Source organism: Archocentrus centrarchus, chromosome 17 (assembly GCF_007364275.1).
Source record: "Archocentrus centrarchus isolate MPI-CPG fArcCen1 chromosome 17, fArcCen1, whole genome shotgun sequence".
NCBI lineage: Eukaryota > Metazoa > Chordata > Actinopteri > Cichliformes > Cichlidae > Archocentrus > Archocentrus centrarchus.
Window position 1 is genome coordinate 1,868,065 of NC_044362.1, and position 14,952 is coordinate 1,883,016.

The 14,952-nt window shown below is 44.9% G+C and overlaps 1 protein-coding gene across 1 annotated transcript; it reads right to left on the reverse strand.

Annotated features, from left to right (window-relative positions):
- Window positions 1–5,799: 5,799 nt before the first annotated feature.
- LOC115795243 (erythroferrone) lies at window positions 5,800–13,276 on the reverse strand. Its single transcript, XM_030751073.1, has 8 exons — window positions 12,757–13,276; window positions 12,459–12,575; window positions 12,066–12,180; window positions 9,738–9,865; window positions 9,451–9,562; window positions 8,023–8,104; window positions 7,691–7,769; window positions 5,800–6,532 (listed from the first exon to the last, which is right to left on the reverse strand). Exons 1-8 carry the CDS (start codon window positions 12,952–12,954, stop codon window positions 6,434–6,436), a joined length of 930 nt encoding a protein of 309 aa, XP_030606933.1. The 5' UTR covers window positions 12,955–13,276; the 3' UTR covers window positions 5,800–6,433.
- Window positions 13,277–14,952: the final 1,676 nt, after the last annotated feature.

Consider the following 14,952-nt stretch of genomic DNA (forward strand, 5'->3'; position numbering starts at 1 on the left):
TTTAACATGATGTTGTAGAGCATGCTGTATAAATAAAGTTAATTTCTCAGTTCTGGTTTTCAGGTTTTTGTGTTCAGATTAACAGACTGCAGGTTTCCAGGCTGCTTTTTTTCTCCAGGTGTCTCCTGGTGCTTCCTGCTGTAGGTTTAATGTGGAAATATGCAGATTTCTGTTCTTTCCTTTTTCATGAAGAAGAGGGCAGGACTCTTTGAAACAGATTGTTCATAAACCATATTTGAATACGACAAATGTGCGCAGCATGAAGCTTGCGTGTAGTTTATAAAGTGAGCGTGGGCGCTGAGGATGCTCTGCTCTGAGCTGTTCCAGACTCCAGGAGTTTGAGGTGTTTCTGTCAGATGGACTCAGAAGGAGAGGCAGATGCTCTTGTCTTACTTACATAAAAGAGTTATTATGGGACATAATCATCAGTTGAGAAGTGATTGTAGCATCTTACATTGAACTATGTTGTAGCATTCGGAGCGATGTTTCCTCATGTATTAAAAGGTGTGTTTTGAGTCGTGAAAATCACTTTAGGTGGCACGACTCTGATCCGTACCTGAAGTCTAAAGTGTAGAAGGGTGTTAAAACAGTCCAGTGGTGCTGATGTTATTTATAAGTGTGACAGCCAGGTACTCTCTTCTGACATGCTGAATCTCACCCTGTAAGCCAGGGGTAGGGAACTCCAGGCCTTGAGAGCCAGTGTCCTGCAGGTTTTAGATGTTTTCCTGATCCAGCACACCTGAATCACATATAGAAGTCATTAGCAGGACTCTGAAGAACTTGACTGCAGACTGAGGAGGTAATTCAGTCATTTGATTCAGGTGTGCTGGATCAGGGACACATCTAAAACCTGCAGGACACTGGCTCTCGAGGCCTGGAGTTCCCTACCCCTGCTGTAAGCATTACACCATTAACCCTTTAACAGCAGCGATCAGCGCTGATGCACCTGTTACCTGCCTTTACTTGCCATGATCAGCTGGCAAGTAAGTACGTAATGCTGAGCATATCACCGCTAAAACGTCTGATCAAATGCACTTTGATTTACGGTAATTACGCGACCGGTTTCTGAAAGTTGAGAAATTGTGCTTCACACCCAGTGTAGGGTTATTATTGTAAACCTTTGAAATTAAAGTGATAAATAAAGGGTTAACCATCTACAGCAGAACATCACTAAGACCAAGAACTGATTGTGCTCATTAGAAGCAGGTTGTCCTCAAGTGGTTGAGGACTGCAGATACTTTGGAGTGCACTTTTGTTGCTATTCCTCTTGTACCTAATCAGTGCAGGTCGACACAACTCAGCACAGTCTTGTTTGGTTTCCAATACAGTTAAGGACCACATCATAATGAGTGGAGTTGATAAAGCAATGTGAGCAGTAGTCTCTTGATGGAATCTGTATGCAGCTCAAAACACAACATAACAATAGATGAGATAGAGGCAAGCTAACAGTAACTAATGGCAGTTTACTATCATCATCATGCATAAGTCCCCGGTACAATGTTTGAATGGATGAAGATTATGAAGATCACTGTTAAGTATGAATTCAATTCAATTCAATTTTATTTATATAGAGCCAAATCACAACAAACAGTCACCTCAAGGCGCTTTGTATTGTAGGTAAAGACCCTATAATAATACAGAGAAAACCCAACAGTCAAAACGACCCCCCAAGAGCAGCACTTGGCGACAGTAGGAAGTAAAAACTCCCTTTTTAACAGGAAGAAACCTCCAGCAGAACCAGGCTCAGGGAGGGGCAGTCATCTGCTGCGACCGGCTGGGCTGAGGGGAGAAAAAAAAAAGACATGCTGTGGAAGAGAGCCAGAGATTAATATCAATTAATGATTAAATGCAGAGTGGAGTATAAACAAAGTAAATAAGGTGAATGAAAAGAAACAGTGCATTATGGGAACCCCCCAGCAGCCTAGGCCTATAGCAGCATAACTAAGGGGTGGTTCAGCCCTAACTATAAGCTTGATAATAAAGAAAGTTTTAAGCCTAATCTTAAAAATAGAGAGGGTGCCTGTCTCCCAAATCCAAGCTGGGAGCTGGTTCCACAGAAGAGGGGCCTGAAAGCTGAAGGCTCTGCCTCCCATTCTACTCTTAAGTATCCTAGGAACCACAAGTAAGCCAGCAGTCTGAGAGCAAAGTGCTCTGTTGGGGAGATATGGTACTATGAGGTCTTTGTGTTGATTTCAGAAAACCCTTTAAAAAAAAAAGTACCAAATTCTTGATTTTTTTAAATCAACTCTTTCAGATGTACATTGTGCAATTATAAATCCAAAAAAGTAAACATTTTAAAGAAATCCCTGATATTACCATGAAAAGCATGTCTATGATGGGCATTACAGTATGTATGTTTTTGACTACATCTGGCAGCTCCAGCTAGCGTTGCCTCATTTCTCATTTCAGCCTGACGTGGACTGACTCAACACTCAGTGGCCCTCAGTGGCTTTCCACATTATAGTATTGAAGTGCTTCTCTTTATATTTATCATGCATTACCTGCACACAGCCTCACCATGCATGGCTGCAGGCAGTGGCGCGAAAAGGGGGTATGCACTATATGCAATGCATAGGGGCGCTGCACAACAGGGGGGCACCAAAACGATGTGGGGAATATATTTCTCTAGTTGCATTTTCTGTATCTAACAGCTGTGCATGTGATATGATCAATAACAGATTAACAGATTAACAATGTGTCCGCATACATCTCAAAAAGTATATAGAGGGCCCCTGGCTGCAGGCTCCCAGTCTTGTTTTGGAGGGCTATGTGGCTTCTGTGTGAAGCTTCTCCATTTATGAGATGTGATGGACCAAAACTCATTTTGGTATAAGTGCAAAGTTACAGTCTACAAGACTGTGTGTGTGTGTGTAATAGCTGTCAGCAGCTGCGTATTGCAGTCCTCATTATTCTGTCGACACGCCTTGTACGGTAACTCAGCCTGTGTGAGTGTGTGTGTCTTTGTGGCCCAGTGCCAAGCGTAAGGCGCCACTTTATGAGCATGATGATCTCACCTCGACCCTCCTCCAAACACAGTGTGCATTCAGCAGTGTGTGAGCCTGAAGAGTGTTTATAAGAGTGTGTGTGCATGTGCAGCTTTGAATGAACAGTTTGTCTCAGAGACAGTGGGGGTGGCAGCAGCAGATGGATATTTCTTACACACGAGCAGTGACTTTATGCAGCGCGATCCGGGTGCTTTGGTCTCCGACCCAACTTCACTGACAGCTATAAACCAGTCGACTGCAGCGTGGACTGTTGATGAGCTGCTTAGTTAACAAGACACAACATGTAAAACAAGCAGCGCTGTGGTTGTTGGAAGGTGAATATTTTCCAGCAGTTTCACCCTGTGCAGTTTTTGTGCTCAGCTGGGCTCAACAGAGGTGATGAATATCATCACACTTTGATATCTGCACCACTAGAATAGACTTCTTCATCACTGCTCACAAAACACCCTCTAGCTTGACAGAAAAGACAAAGATGGACTGTAGCAGGAGTACAAAATAAATGGAGATAAATGTAAGCACAGTGAGGTGTACACACAGAGGAAAGATGCAAATTGCAGTGAGGCTTTGCAGGATTCACAGCTGAACACGGGCTGAAGCAGATTCAACACTGCGCCCTGCATTTACTAGGATAATGTGTTGGCTGATGGAGCAGCTGTGGCTCGAGAGACTGGTCTACTAATAGGCTGGAGGTTCAATGCCCAGCTCCTCCAGTGTGCATGTCACACAGTGAATGAGACTCATTTTAAATGCTCAGACAGAAGTGTACCCGTCCATTTGCCGCCTGGATGAGATCAGCTGATGTGCTACGATCACACCTGTGGCCTGGCCGAACTTGATTTAAAACCAAGCAGTAAAAACTTTTTATTGACCTTTCTGTGGCCTGAGTTCAACCTGCATTTGAGGCAAAAATCCACATTGATACAGTACTGTGCAGAAGTCTTGAGCCACCCTTTGTTTCTTTATATTTTGCTTCCAACGAGCCAGACAGTTCTCCAGCTTTCTGAAAGCCTTTCAAAGTTCATCTTTGGACATCAGCTGCTTTTTCCCTCATTTTCAGTCCAGTCCTTGAGCCGGATCATTTTCAGAGGAATGCTTTTTGTTTGTTAAGCCTCTGAACTCTGACCTATGAATCATTCAAGCATAAAAATGCTCCAAACTCCAAGATGAAACAGTGTTGTTGACACATAACAGACAACGTAGCAAAGAACAAGTTTTAGACTGTATCTTTAGACTCTTTGTTACTCGCTGCCCGTCACAGAAACACATCATTTGCTCCCATCATTTGACCTTACATTTAGGCATGTGAATATGGTTAAGACAACCTGCCGCGAGCACCAGAATGGAGAAGAAAGGTGATTTAGGTGACGGGCTGGTCCGAGTATTTCAGATACTGCTGATCTGCTGGGATTTTCCGACACAACCATTTTTACAGAAAAGATCCAAAATGAGAAAATCCTGCAATAATTTCACCATCATTAATTGTTTCATCAGCAGTAGTGATTAATGAAAATGTGATATGGTTTCATTTGTAACTACTAAACATGAAATGTTAAAAACCTAGTTTCAGCTCGTGGTACAGTAGAAAATTTTTTTCTCATTTTTTAAGCCTTTTTAATGTTTCATGTGAACATCTGTGACTGTGATTAAAAACTGTGCAGACTCTGCTTTAAAGACCTGAAGTCCAGCTCGTAGCTTTTTATCCAGCAGCTGATCAATAAGAAATGCTGCCAGCAGGTATGAAGCTTTTATTAACAAACATTTTTAAAGATAAATATCATATTAAAGTAAAATGAAAACACTGCTGTTCTTCCAAATTAGCTAGTCAAAGGAAATGGGTTCTTATAGGGCATCACTTTCTGCTTTAATTTATTATTTTAGGCATTGGTCATGTGACTCCTTTCAGAGCTGAATCCTGGCACAAGTTTGTCATAATTATGAAGTATATCATTAGCAGTTTTCCATGTATCAGCTGAATGAACCACATGACAAGCAGCCACCACAGCTGCAGTTCTTTTAATGGCCACCAGGTGAGGATCACCCGGTGAGGTTATGTCAGCTGTTTAATGATGGATTTACATGTGAGAGTCTCAGAGGGGAATTTAAGAATCACTGTTACAGAACAAACGTCAGCTAGAACCAACACTGAAGTGTGGATGGAAAAATAAACCAGAGCCAGTTCAACACAGGCTCCTTACTGTCAGGGCGTCTGCGAGGCCTGGAAAAACTGTGGAAAAACTCCAGTGAAGCTTCACATTTAATTTTAGAACTTTTTAAATGTTGTCTTTTCCACATACAATGTTCCCTTCAGCAGCAGCGTGGTGTAGCAGCACACGCATACTTGTTATAGATGATCAGTGACTTCATGCAGCATCTCTGAGCAGTGATCTGACTGCTCTGATCTCTAACCTAGCTTTGCTGCCAGCTGGACCAGGTGTTGATAAGCTGCTTAGTTAACAGCCTGTGAAACTGGCAGCACTGGTGTCGCTGGAGTATTTTGGCTTTCATGGAGCTAGGTTAGCAGTTCACCTTGCTGATATTTACTCCATGGTGGACATTTTTGCCTTGAAGTGGACACTTTCTGCTCATTTCTAGCATTATATTCAGATCAACAGTCGTAAGAAGATTATTTCCATCTGCATCCATTTATATTTGGAGGTACGCTGAGTCCTGGGACCTCTGAGAGCAGTAGGCGCTCACCCGCAGACGTGACCTTAAGTCAGAAACTGCAGAAGAAGGAGGTGCTGTGGTGGAGGTGTGTTGCAAAGCAGCTTGCAGATGCACAGGTTAAAGCAACTTAAAAAGTTTGGGGTTTTTTTATTGTCATTTTAGCCTTTCAGCCGACAGTGAAGAGACAGAGCGGGTCTGTAACTGAGATGGAGACACCTCTGAGTGCAGAGAACGGAGACAGCGCTCCTCCTGATCACTGATCATATTCATGTTCATCATGAACGTCACTATTTGGCATGTACTGAGACACACACACAAACTTTTCTAATGGATAAAATGAGTTACACTAAACATGGGAACAGAGTTTATTGCAGAATTTCACACTGATTTTGCTGGAAAGGTTGTTTGATGTAAGGCTGGCAGAACATGTCCTGGGAACTTAAGGTCTTTCTGGTCCTCGTGTTAGCTGTAAATCTGACCCGGGACCAAAGAGTGCAGGTCCAAACCTGAGCAGGTGGGTCTCTGGTCAGAATGTTTAAACACCTGAGTGGATGCAGGAAGATTTTTACTCTTCATGAAACAGATTAAGATGTTCGAGCAGGTGGAGGTGGGGTCCAGCTCTTCCATTCAGGTTAAAGAGTGAAGATGAAGATGCACGGGTGAGCCTCACTTTCCTCACAGAGAAATCACAGAGGAACAAAATGTCCGCTTGCTGGGTGTTTGTGTCCTCTGGTGGCATTAAAGGTCATGTGACCATGCAGTCAGATTCCCAGCAGTATTCCAGAGAACAGAGAGTCCTGGAGAATGCTGATGGCCGAGCCGGTGGCGTTATCCACAAACACCGAGACGTACTCCCCAGCCTGCACACACACAACCACAAACACACACCATTAGTATCGACAAATATGAATTCATATGTGCCACAGCGCAGTAGGGCCTTCATTCAGGTAATACCTGCAACCCGCCCACCTGGACTGCACACCTCTCTGTACTACATGCAGGTGGGACATTGATGTTATTGCACTCTCAGCAGTGAGAATGCCACCTCCTTATAGAGATCTGCAAACTGCAGAGGCCTGTGTTTGAGTTCTGTTTGTTGAACTCTTCTTTTCCTCTGTTGCTGATATGTTCTGCTTTTATGCACCATTTTTTTTTTTTTTTTTTTTAGTTTAGACACTAAAATCTGCTTGGTTAGGTTTCGGGAAAAGGTCAGCAAGGTCAACAAGGTCAAAGACCAGCGCTGGTGTCTTTGATTAAATGGCACCCAATGAAAACAAGTGGCATGACTCAGTATAGCTCTGTGTTCACATCTGGAGCAGCACCAGCTGTGCACCAATAACATTAACTGTGCAGCTGCAGTGAGAAACACGAGAACATTAAGAGCAAATCCTTTCTGGACTTTAAGATTCTGATTTTTCTTCATACCCTTTGTAGCATTTTTACTGTGATATGGACCTGAAATCAGAGCTAAACTGCATCCACAAAGGTTTAAAAGCTTTAACATGTTGAGAGCTGCAAAAATCCTATTTGTGTTAAATGTTTCTGCTGGTTTGTATGACATCCAGGAAGAACAGACTGAATCATTTACTCTTTAACACAAATTTTAGGTTTTTGAGGCCTGAACATGGTAAATGGACTAGCAGTGCTTTTCCACTCTAGCTGAGCACTCAGATACATTTGCATTTACCCATCCACACTCTCACAGTTGCATCAGAGAGCAACTTGGGGTTCAGTATCTTGCCCAAGGATACTTTGACATGCAGACTGGAGCAGCCAGGAATCAAACTACCAACCTTCTGATTAGTAGATGACCTGCTCTACCTCCTGAGCCACAGCCACCCTCGACACGAACATGAATATTTTTCAATATTGTGTTGACTTTCTCTTGAACACATCACTCAAACACACTAAAGAGCCTCAAGCATGACAGCATATTTATATTTATATGACTGGCTCTTCTGGAGGCGGGGGCAGGGTGACAGTTTCACAGTGACAGCAGCTGCAGGATGGTGTCCTACCTGCAGGTACAGCGTTCCTGTCAGTAACATGCTGAATGTTCCTCCTGCAGCTGCCACGCCCATCACTGACTCCACAGAGCTAGCACATACACAGACACACACACAGAGAACAAATGCATTAATACACCTCAGCAAAGATACAAATGTGTCTGATTCTACAAAATATCTCAAATTAATCTTTGTTTTTTTCCCTTTCAAAAAGCATCCAATCAACACCAGGGGCGGGACTAAGACTCTCAGTCATATGTGTGTCATAAATTCATTTGTAGTGTGCAAACACATCAAACAGCGACTGATGGGTGACAGCGGGCAGACTGAGGTGGGGTACTCACAGGTTGCTCTGGCAGAGTGACTCGATGCAGATCGCTGCTTTCACGCTGTCTCTGATCCGGACCTGAACTCTGTCACCAGACTCTGACGCACAAACACACAGAAGTGTTACTCTACACACGGGGTTGCATTCTGTTGTTGAGTATTAAAAAGCTGCAGTGCAGAGGGCTCACAGCATGAGCTGAATGAATATAAAAGTGCTGATGTGTGCTCTGTTTTCTGTACATGGACGCTCTCGACATGTGAATGCAGGGAGGAGCGTGTTGGACATTTCTGGCCCGTGATATTTTTAACCAGGAGCAGAGTTTTCAGCTGGTTTTCTGAATGAAGTTCAGCTGTTGGTAGGTTGTTCCTGTGGCTGACTGAGGCTTGATCAGAGGTGCATTCCTGCTGTCTACAGACGAACAGACTTGTTCCTCTTATTGGGGTTCTAAATTCATTAGTTTTGTGTGTCTAACAGAATAAAATGACGTAGCCCCTTAACTGGCAAGGGCCCGGTGACGGGCCGTTTGTAGTCCCTTTTATATGGCAGGCTAGACCCTCCCATTTTTATTGACACGTCATTCGGCCAATCATGTAACTGGCTGCACCAAATCACCTGACAAAGCTACGTGACGCCCTCTGAGTATTATTGGCTCTGGGAAACCCATTTCTTAACATGATTGGCCGAATGAGGTGTCAGTCAAAATGGGCGGGTCTAGCCTGCCATATAAATGCACTTCATTCGGCCGGCGGACCAGACGCAGCCGATTAATAGGCTATGAAATGGGTTTTTCAGAGCCAATAATAACCAGAAGGCGTTATGTAGTTTTTGTCAGGTGATTTTTTTGCTGCCAGTTAAGGGGTTAATGAAACAAACAGTTGCCAAACTGGAGTCCAAAACAGAGGGATGGGTTTCCTGTTTGTCCTGCACAGAAGCCCCTGGTGACGGGGTGATGTCACTTTAAATTGCTGATTATTCATAATTAAAAGATGAACCTAGCCAGCATGATGTCACCCATCTGCCTCAAGCTGAGCCACTCATCATCTTGGTGTTTTTGGAGTCATGTGTGACCAAATGGGGTGAACCTGGTTGAGAGACTGAGTGATACTCAGTGATATTGCGTGAGTGATACTCATAGGCCAGTCAGACACCAGATTACACCACCCTAACCCCTTCCCTGCATTCTGCTCCTTCCTTCATTTCCAAAATGAATTTCATGTTTTATTCAGAAACTCATCAGAGATCAGCTGAGCGGGAGGCTCATTTCTTCATAGACCTCTGCACAATCAGACTTACTTTTAGAGCCAGAGGAGTCTCCCCCTGCAGGACATTAAAGAGAATGCTATGTCCACCTTTTATGTACAGTCTGTGTACCTGGTGTTCTGGTGTTTTGTGTCCGCCTGTTCTTAAAGGTTTGGAGTCACTGAAGTCATAATAAGAGACAAACCTATGAGAAGGCTGGCGGTGAGCTGGTAAAAGCCGGAGACGGGCGCCGTGTACCGGCCAGTGCTGCTGTTGAAGCTCTGACCCCTCTGGAGGCTTCGCTCAGAGTCTGAGGGCTGCAAGGGTCAAAGGTCAAAATCAAGACGCACCTAAGGCTCGCATGGATAAAGTAATCTAGAATAGACACAGCAATCTGAGTGTGTGTGTGTGTGTGTGTGTATGTGTGTGTGTGTGTGTGTGTGTGTGTGTGTGTGTGTGTGTGTGTGTGTGTGTGTGTGTGTGTGTGGTTACTTTGCTAAACGGCTGCAGCTCCAGCAAGCTGCGGCGTGGGATGGTGATGGACTGCAGGAGGCGACTGAAGAAGGAGGTGGAGACACGAGGAGGATGATCACACTGCAAATGCACTCCTCCTGCCATGTCTGAGAGGAGGAGGAGAGACAAGGAGGAGGTAGAAGTTGAGAAGGGGGAGAAAGAAAAGCAGAGGGACAGAAAAATGGAAAAGTGGAGAGGAAGGAATGAGACGAACAGTTTGGTGGGGAAAAAAGGTTTTAAATGATTTCATAAGGAAAACCAGTGTGTGTGTGTGTGTGTGTGTGTGTGCTGGGGGGGGGGAAGGGCTCTGCTTGGATAGCAGTCAGTTTTCTGTCAGAAATACCTGAAACACACAAGCTCAGACTGTGGTCAGACTTCAGAGGTCTGATTCACTGACAAATCCCTTTACAGGAGTCATTTGCTGTGAATTCTGGGTAATTCAGATTTCACCTTTAAACGTCTTCCAGGATTACACATAGAAACCCAGCAGATTCATCCTGAGCTGAACTTGGTGACAGTGAGGAAGAAGAACGCTGTTTTATTGGTTGGAGAGTATAAAACGCCGTTTTATTGGTGGGAGAGTATGAATGGGAGTGGGTTGGGGGGGGGGGGGGGTGTTTAAATGAATATGACAGAGAAGTATGAGCTCAGACTGAACATGAGTCACCCTCGGTCTGCCTTCATTATTTTTGGACTGCAGCTTCTTAACGAGTATTGACCTCTGGTGCTGAAAAATGAAGGACAAAAGCACCAAAAGCTGCAGTTCCTCAGCTGTCCAGCAGAGGCACCACAGTGAGTCCATCCACATAGACTCCCATGCTACAACTTTCCAGCAGAAATTAACATGTTTACAGCCTGATACATAAACTGCTTTGGTCTCTGTAGCTAATTTCCCCCTTCATAACAGCTGTGGGGGGAGTGAACTTTAACACACCTACATACTGGCGTTGTGGGAGTGGCCTCTCTGATTGATGTGTGCTGGTCTTTGTCTGCTAGGCTTCACCTCAGTTATCCGGATTCCCTGAATCGGATCTCTGGACTGTGTTTGTGCTGTTGGAGCCTTTTGAATGCAATTATCTGACCAATAAATAGAAGAATAAAATAGAATAGAAGAGTGTCACCCATCACTCCAGGTGGGGCACATGGTGACACAAACATTATGAGCTGGAATAAATGTGGTTCACATGCAGTGAGCTCAAATAAATCACAGTTTCAATTTGATGTGGAAATTTAAGACAGATTTCTGCATAAATCCATATAAAAGTCATGTCTGACACAGAGATGTGGAGACAACACAACAACAGAAGAAACTGATGGAAACAGTCAGCAATCCTCCCAAAATACAAACACACAAAAGAAAACCTGATGAAACGAGCAACATACACACACACACACACACACACACACGCACACACGCAGAGCGTAACAAAGACACACCATCAGTCAGCAGGAATGTCAGGAATCCTGCAGCTGAGCCAAGTCACATCCACGCTCCAGAAAATTACCCCTATTAAGGACTCAGACAGCCTGCCTCCACACACACACACACACACACACACACACACACACACGCCAGTATTTATATAACCTACATGCAGAAAACACAGAGTGAAAGTGAGAAACTGAAGCGGAATGATACTGCAGCCTGGATCAGGGAATATTTGTTCTGAGAGAAATAAGCTGACGCGGCTGATGGGCTGTTTTGTTGTTGTGATTATTAATAAAAACAAACATGATGTCATGTTCTGTGGCTTCTTCATGGCTCCAGGATGTGTTTAGGTCTAGCTTAGCTGCCCCTGCAGCCCCAAACCGGGGGGAGAGAATGGAAGGGACCAGTATGACCCAATAGTTCGTGATGAATGGTTTCCACCCCTCAGTGTAAATATTTGGCCTCCATCATGTTTTGTGTTGTTGGAACCAAGCGCCTTGAGGCGACAGTTTGTTGTGATTTGGCGCTATATAAATAAAATTGAATTGAATTGAATTGAACCACAAGCACTCACATGTGGAGGAGAGGGTGGAGCACTAAACTATCAGCTAATGCAGATACCTGCTAATCCAAATCAAATCCTGGAATTTCACTCAGGTGGATGCCAATCTTGTCATCCACCTGCCAGTCAAAGAGACCACGCCCCTTAATCCAATTTAAACAAGTGAGTTATACAGCTGTTATGAAGGGGGAAAGTAGCCACAGAGACCAAAGCTGTTTCTCTATCAGGCTGTAACATGTTTATCTCTGCTGGAAAGTTTTAACATGGGAGTCTGCGGGGACTGACTCACTGCTGCTGATGTTCAGCAGCGTCTCACCTTTTAACTTCAGCTTCAGCTCCTGGATCAGCTCCTGTTGCTGGGGCAGGAGGGGTGCCGGTGGACCAGGAGGCCCCTGAGGTCCCGGAGGGCCCGGAGGTCCTGGAAGACCATGCTGCAGGGACACGCAAACATCAGCCAGGTAAATGTTAGGAGAGGCAAAATATTAGGAACACTTAAAATATTAAATAATGAGCCCAGCAGCACAATGTTTGAATCTCTGCAGTTTGATTGGCTGAAATATACATTAGATAATACTCTAATATCTGATGGAAGCATCGAAAATGTGGAACAAAATATCAACAGGAGCAGTCTCCTCTGCAGGGGAGAACCGATGTTCATTTATTCATATTTAACCCTGTTTGGTTGATTTTAGGTGGAGGTGTTTCTGACCTTGGAGGTTCTCCTGGGCCCTTTGGTTCTGCGGTTGTCCCCCTTGTTGGAGTTCCTTCTGAAGATGATCCAGGAGCTGAGAGGAGAAACCCTGGCCAGCTCAGAGGATGTCAGCTCCTGGAGGACACAAACCACAGCAGTTCATGTTCAGACTGTTTTCACTTCATTCACCAGTTCAGAGTCACGCCTGTTCCGTGTTCTATGTTCTGCGTTCACCTATGTTCTTCTCTGTGCACCCCAGAAATAGATGAAGCTGTGCCAGAAACCTCTCCTCTGGCTCAGTGAACTCATTTCTCACCTGGATCTCGCCACTGACAGGCTCCTCATCCTCCAGGATCTCCAGGATCTCCTGACTCTCCTCGCTCTCCACCTCGTCAACACTTGCTGCCTTCGCCACCACCATCATCATCATTGTGAGTCCTAGGAGCAGAGGGAGCAGCAGCAGCACTCCTGCTCCTCCTGTAAAGCTCTTTCTTGGGTATAACCTGGCCAGCATGCTGAGTGTGTGTGGACGAAGAGAGTGAAGGGAGGCGCTCAGGTGGGTTTCCTCACTGGACTAAGACGTTCCCATGGTGCACCTCTCTGAGTCAGCGCAGAGATCAGCTTGGAGGAATCTTCGTCTTTTCTTTCCTCCTCTGAGCTGCTGTCAGACAGGAATAAACTCAGCGTCCGTCTGTAGGGAACTTTCTCTTGGTGGGTGGTTTGGGTGCTGCCTGTTCCTCCTCCTCCTTTTTTTTCCAGCTCTTCCTTTCTTGTCTTACGCTGCAGATGAGTGATGGCGTTTATTCCTGGAGGCCACTTTTCAGTTTCTGCTCCCTCTGCTGCTGCCTCTGCTTTTTATGTCTCCCCAACTCCTCCTCCTCCTGCCCCTCCTCCTCAGCTCCTCCTCCTCCCACTCTTCCTCTTTTCTCCCTATCTCTCTGTGGATCTGAAGCTGTCACTGTCTGTCTGCACTCTTTTCCTGACTGTCTCCCCAGCGTCTCTCTGTCTCTCTCTTTGTTTTATCTCCTCTCCCATCATTTGTCTCTCTTTGCCGTGTTTTTCTCCTTCTTCCCCACACTCCACCTCCTCCTCCTCTTCCTTCACATCAACCCTCTCCTGGGTCCTAATGTTTCTGATACATGGCCATTCATATAGAGAACATATTGAATGTCAGAGGGACAACATTTCTGTGAGGACATTTATTCTGCAGCTTGAAAAAGTTTGAAATCTTACATTAGATGCACAGCAGTGAGCCACAACATTAAAACCACTGCCAGGTGATGATCCTGCAGTGAGAGACACACCTGTCTGCACTGCAGGCCGAACACACAGCTCATCAATGATTGGTCCATCGTGCTGCAGATAGTGACAAAGCTTCAGTAACATGTCCACATGGTCCCACAGATGGCTGTGGCCTCCTTTAAACAGAATGATATTTTCTGTCACACTGCAAACAGGATTCAGGGACAGTTTGAGGGACATGAAAACGATTTCACGGTGTCATCTCAGCCTCCAGATTCCCCAGATTTTAATCTGATCAAACATTTGATCCATGAAGGCGCCACATCACAGCTAACGGGGCTTTATCGATGTGCTGCTGACACCTCACAGGAGACCTTCAGCAGTCTGTGGTGTCCAGAGTGAAGGAATGGGCACGGTATCAGACAGCCGGGGTAGCGTTTGAAAGTCTGCCGTGTTCAGGGTGTTTGGTTTAATCAGGTTTTATTGAAATAGTTTGAACTGTCACTGCATGTTTGCTCCATAGTGGCCTAACAAACTAACCAGTAAAAGCTCCTTTTAAGCTGCAGCTATAACTGCAAATGTGCACTTACATATGATAATTTTATGAATTCAGGCCTCTGTCACATCTCCATGCTTCACAGAGAATTTACAGCGCAGACCCAGCTCCAGTCTCTCAAATGTGCTTCTTGTAGCTTTTTTTTTTACATCCTGCTCATGGTGCAGAGAAGATGGGCCGTTGCAGGGAAACCGAGACATTTAAAGAGTTTTAGGCCTCAGAGGTCTCAGTCAGACCAGCAGTGTACGGCCTCATAGCCTATACATGACTGTATAGGCTAACCTCCCACATTCCTGAATCAGATACACAGAAGAAAATGGCTGGATGGATGGAAGATTTCAGAAAGCGCTACAAAGTGCCCGACTCTTTATGGAGAGCACAGTTCAAACAGAGCCGCAGTCTGAGAGGGCGGAAACACTGACGTGGGTCTGATGTGATGAAGACTCTCCTAGGGAAACTTTCCCTACAGGAAGAACTTAAACTGTTTCCTGTCCTCATGTTTTCTCCTGTGATCTGTCCGAAAGGTCTTTATAATCAGACTCGCTCTGCAGTCAAGCCGATAAACTGCAGCTATACAGAGAGAAGGGCATGGATTCTTCACCTGCATTAAAAGCATATCATGTAGTATGAAGAGGAGAAACTGTCAGGCTGAGCTTGACTGAATCACTCTTCATGGATGCGTCCTCAGTTTGGACGTGGAGGTCTGTTTCTGTG

Bases quoted from the DNA above. Each gene is read 5' to 3' on its own strand.
- LOC115795243 (XM_030751073.1), bottom strand. From the start codon at position 12,954: ATGCTGGCCAGGTTATACCCAAGAAAGAGCTTTACAGGAGGAGCAGGA. The intron at 9,866-12,065 runs GTGAGACGCTGC...TCCTCCTCTCAG, and splicing joins GCTGAAGCTGAAGTTAAAAG to ACATGGCAGGAGGAGTGCAT. The intron at 6,533-7,690 runs GTAGGACACCAT...GTGTGTGTGCAG, and splicing joins CAGGAACGCTGTACCTGCAG to GCTGGGGAGTACGTCTCGGT.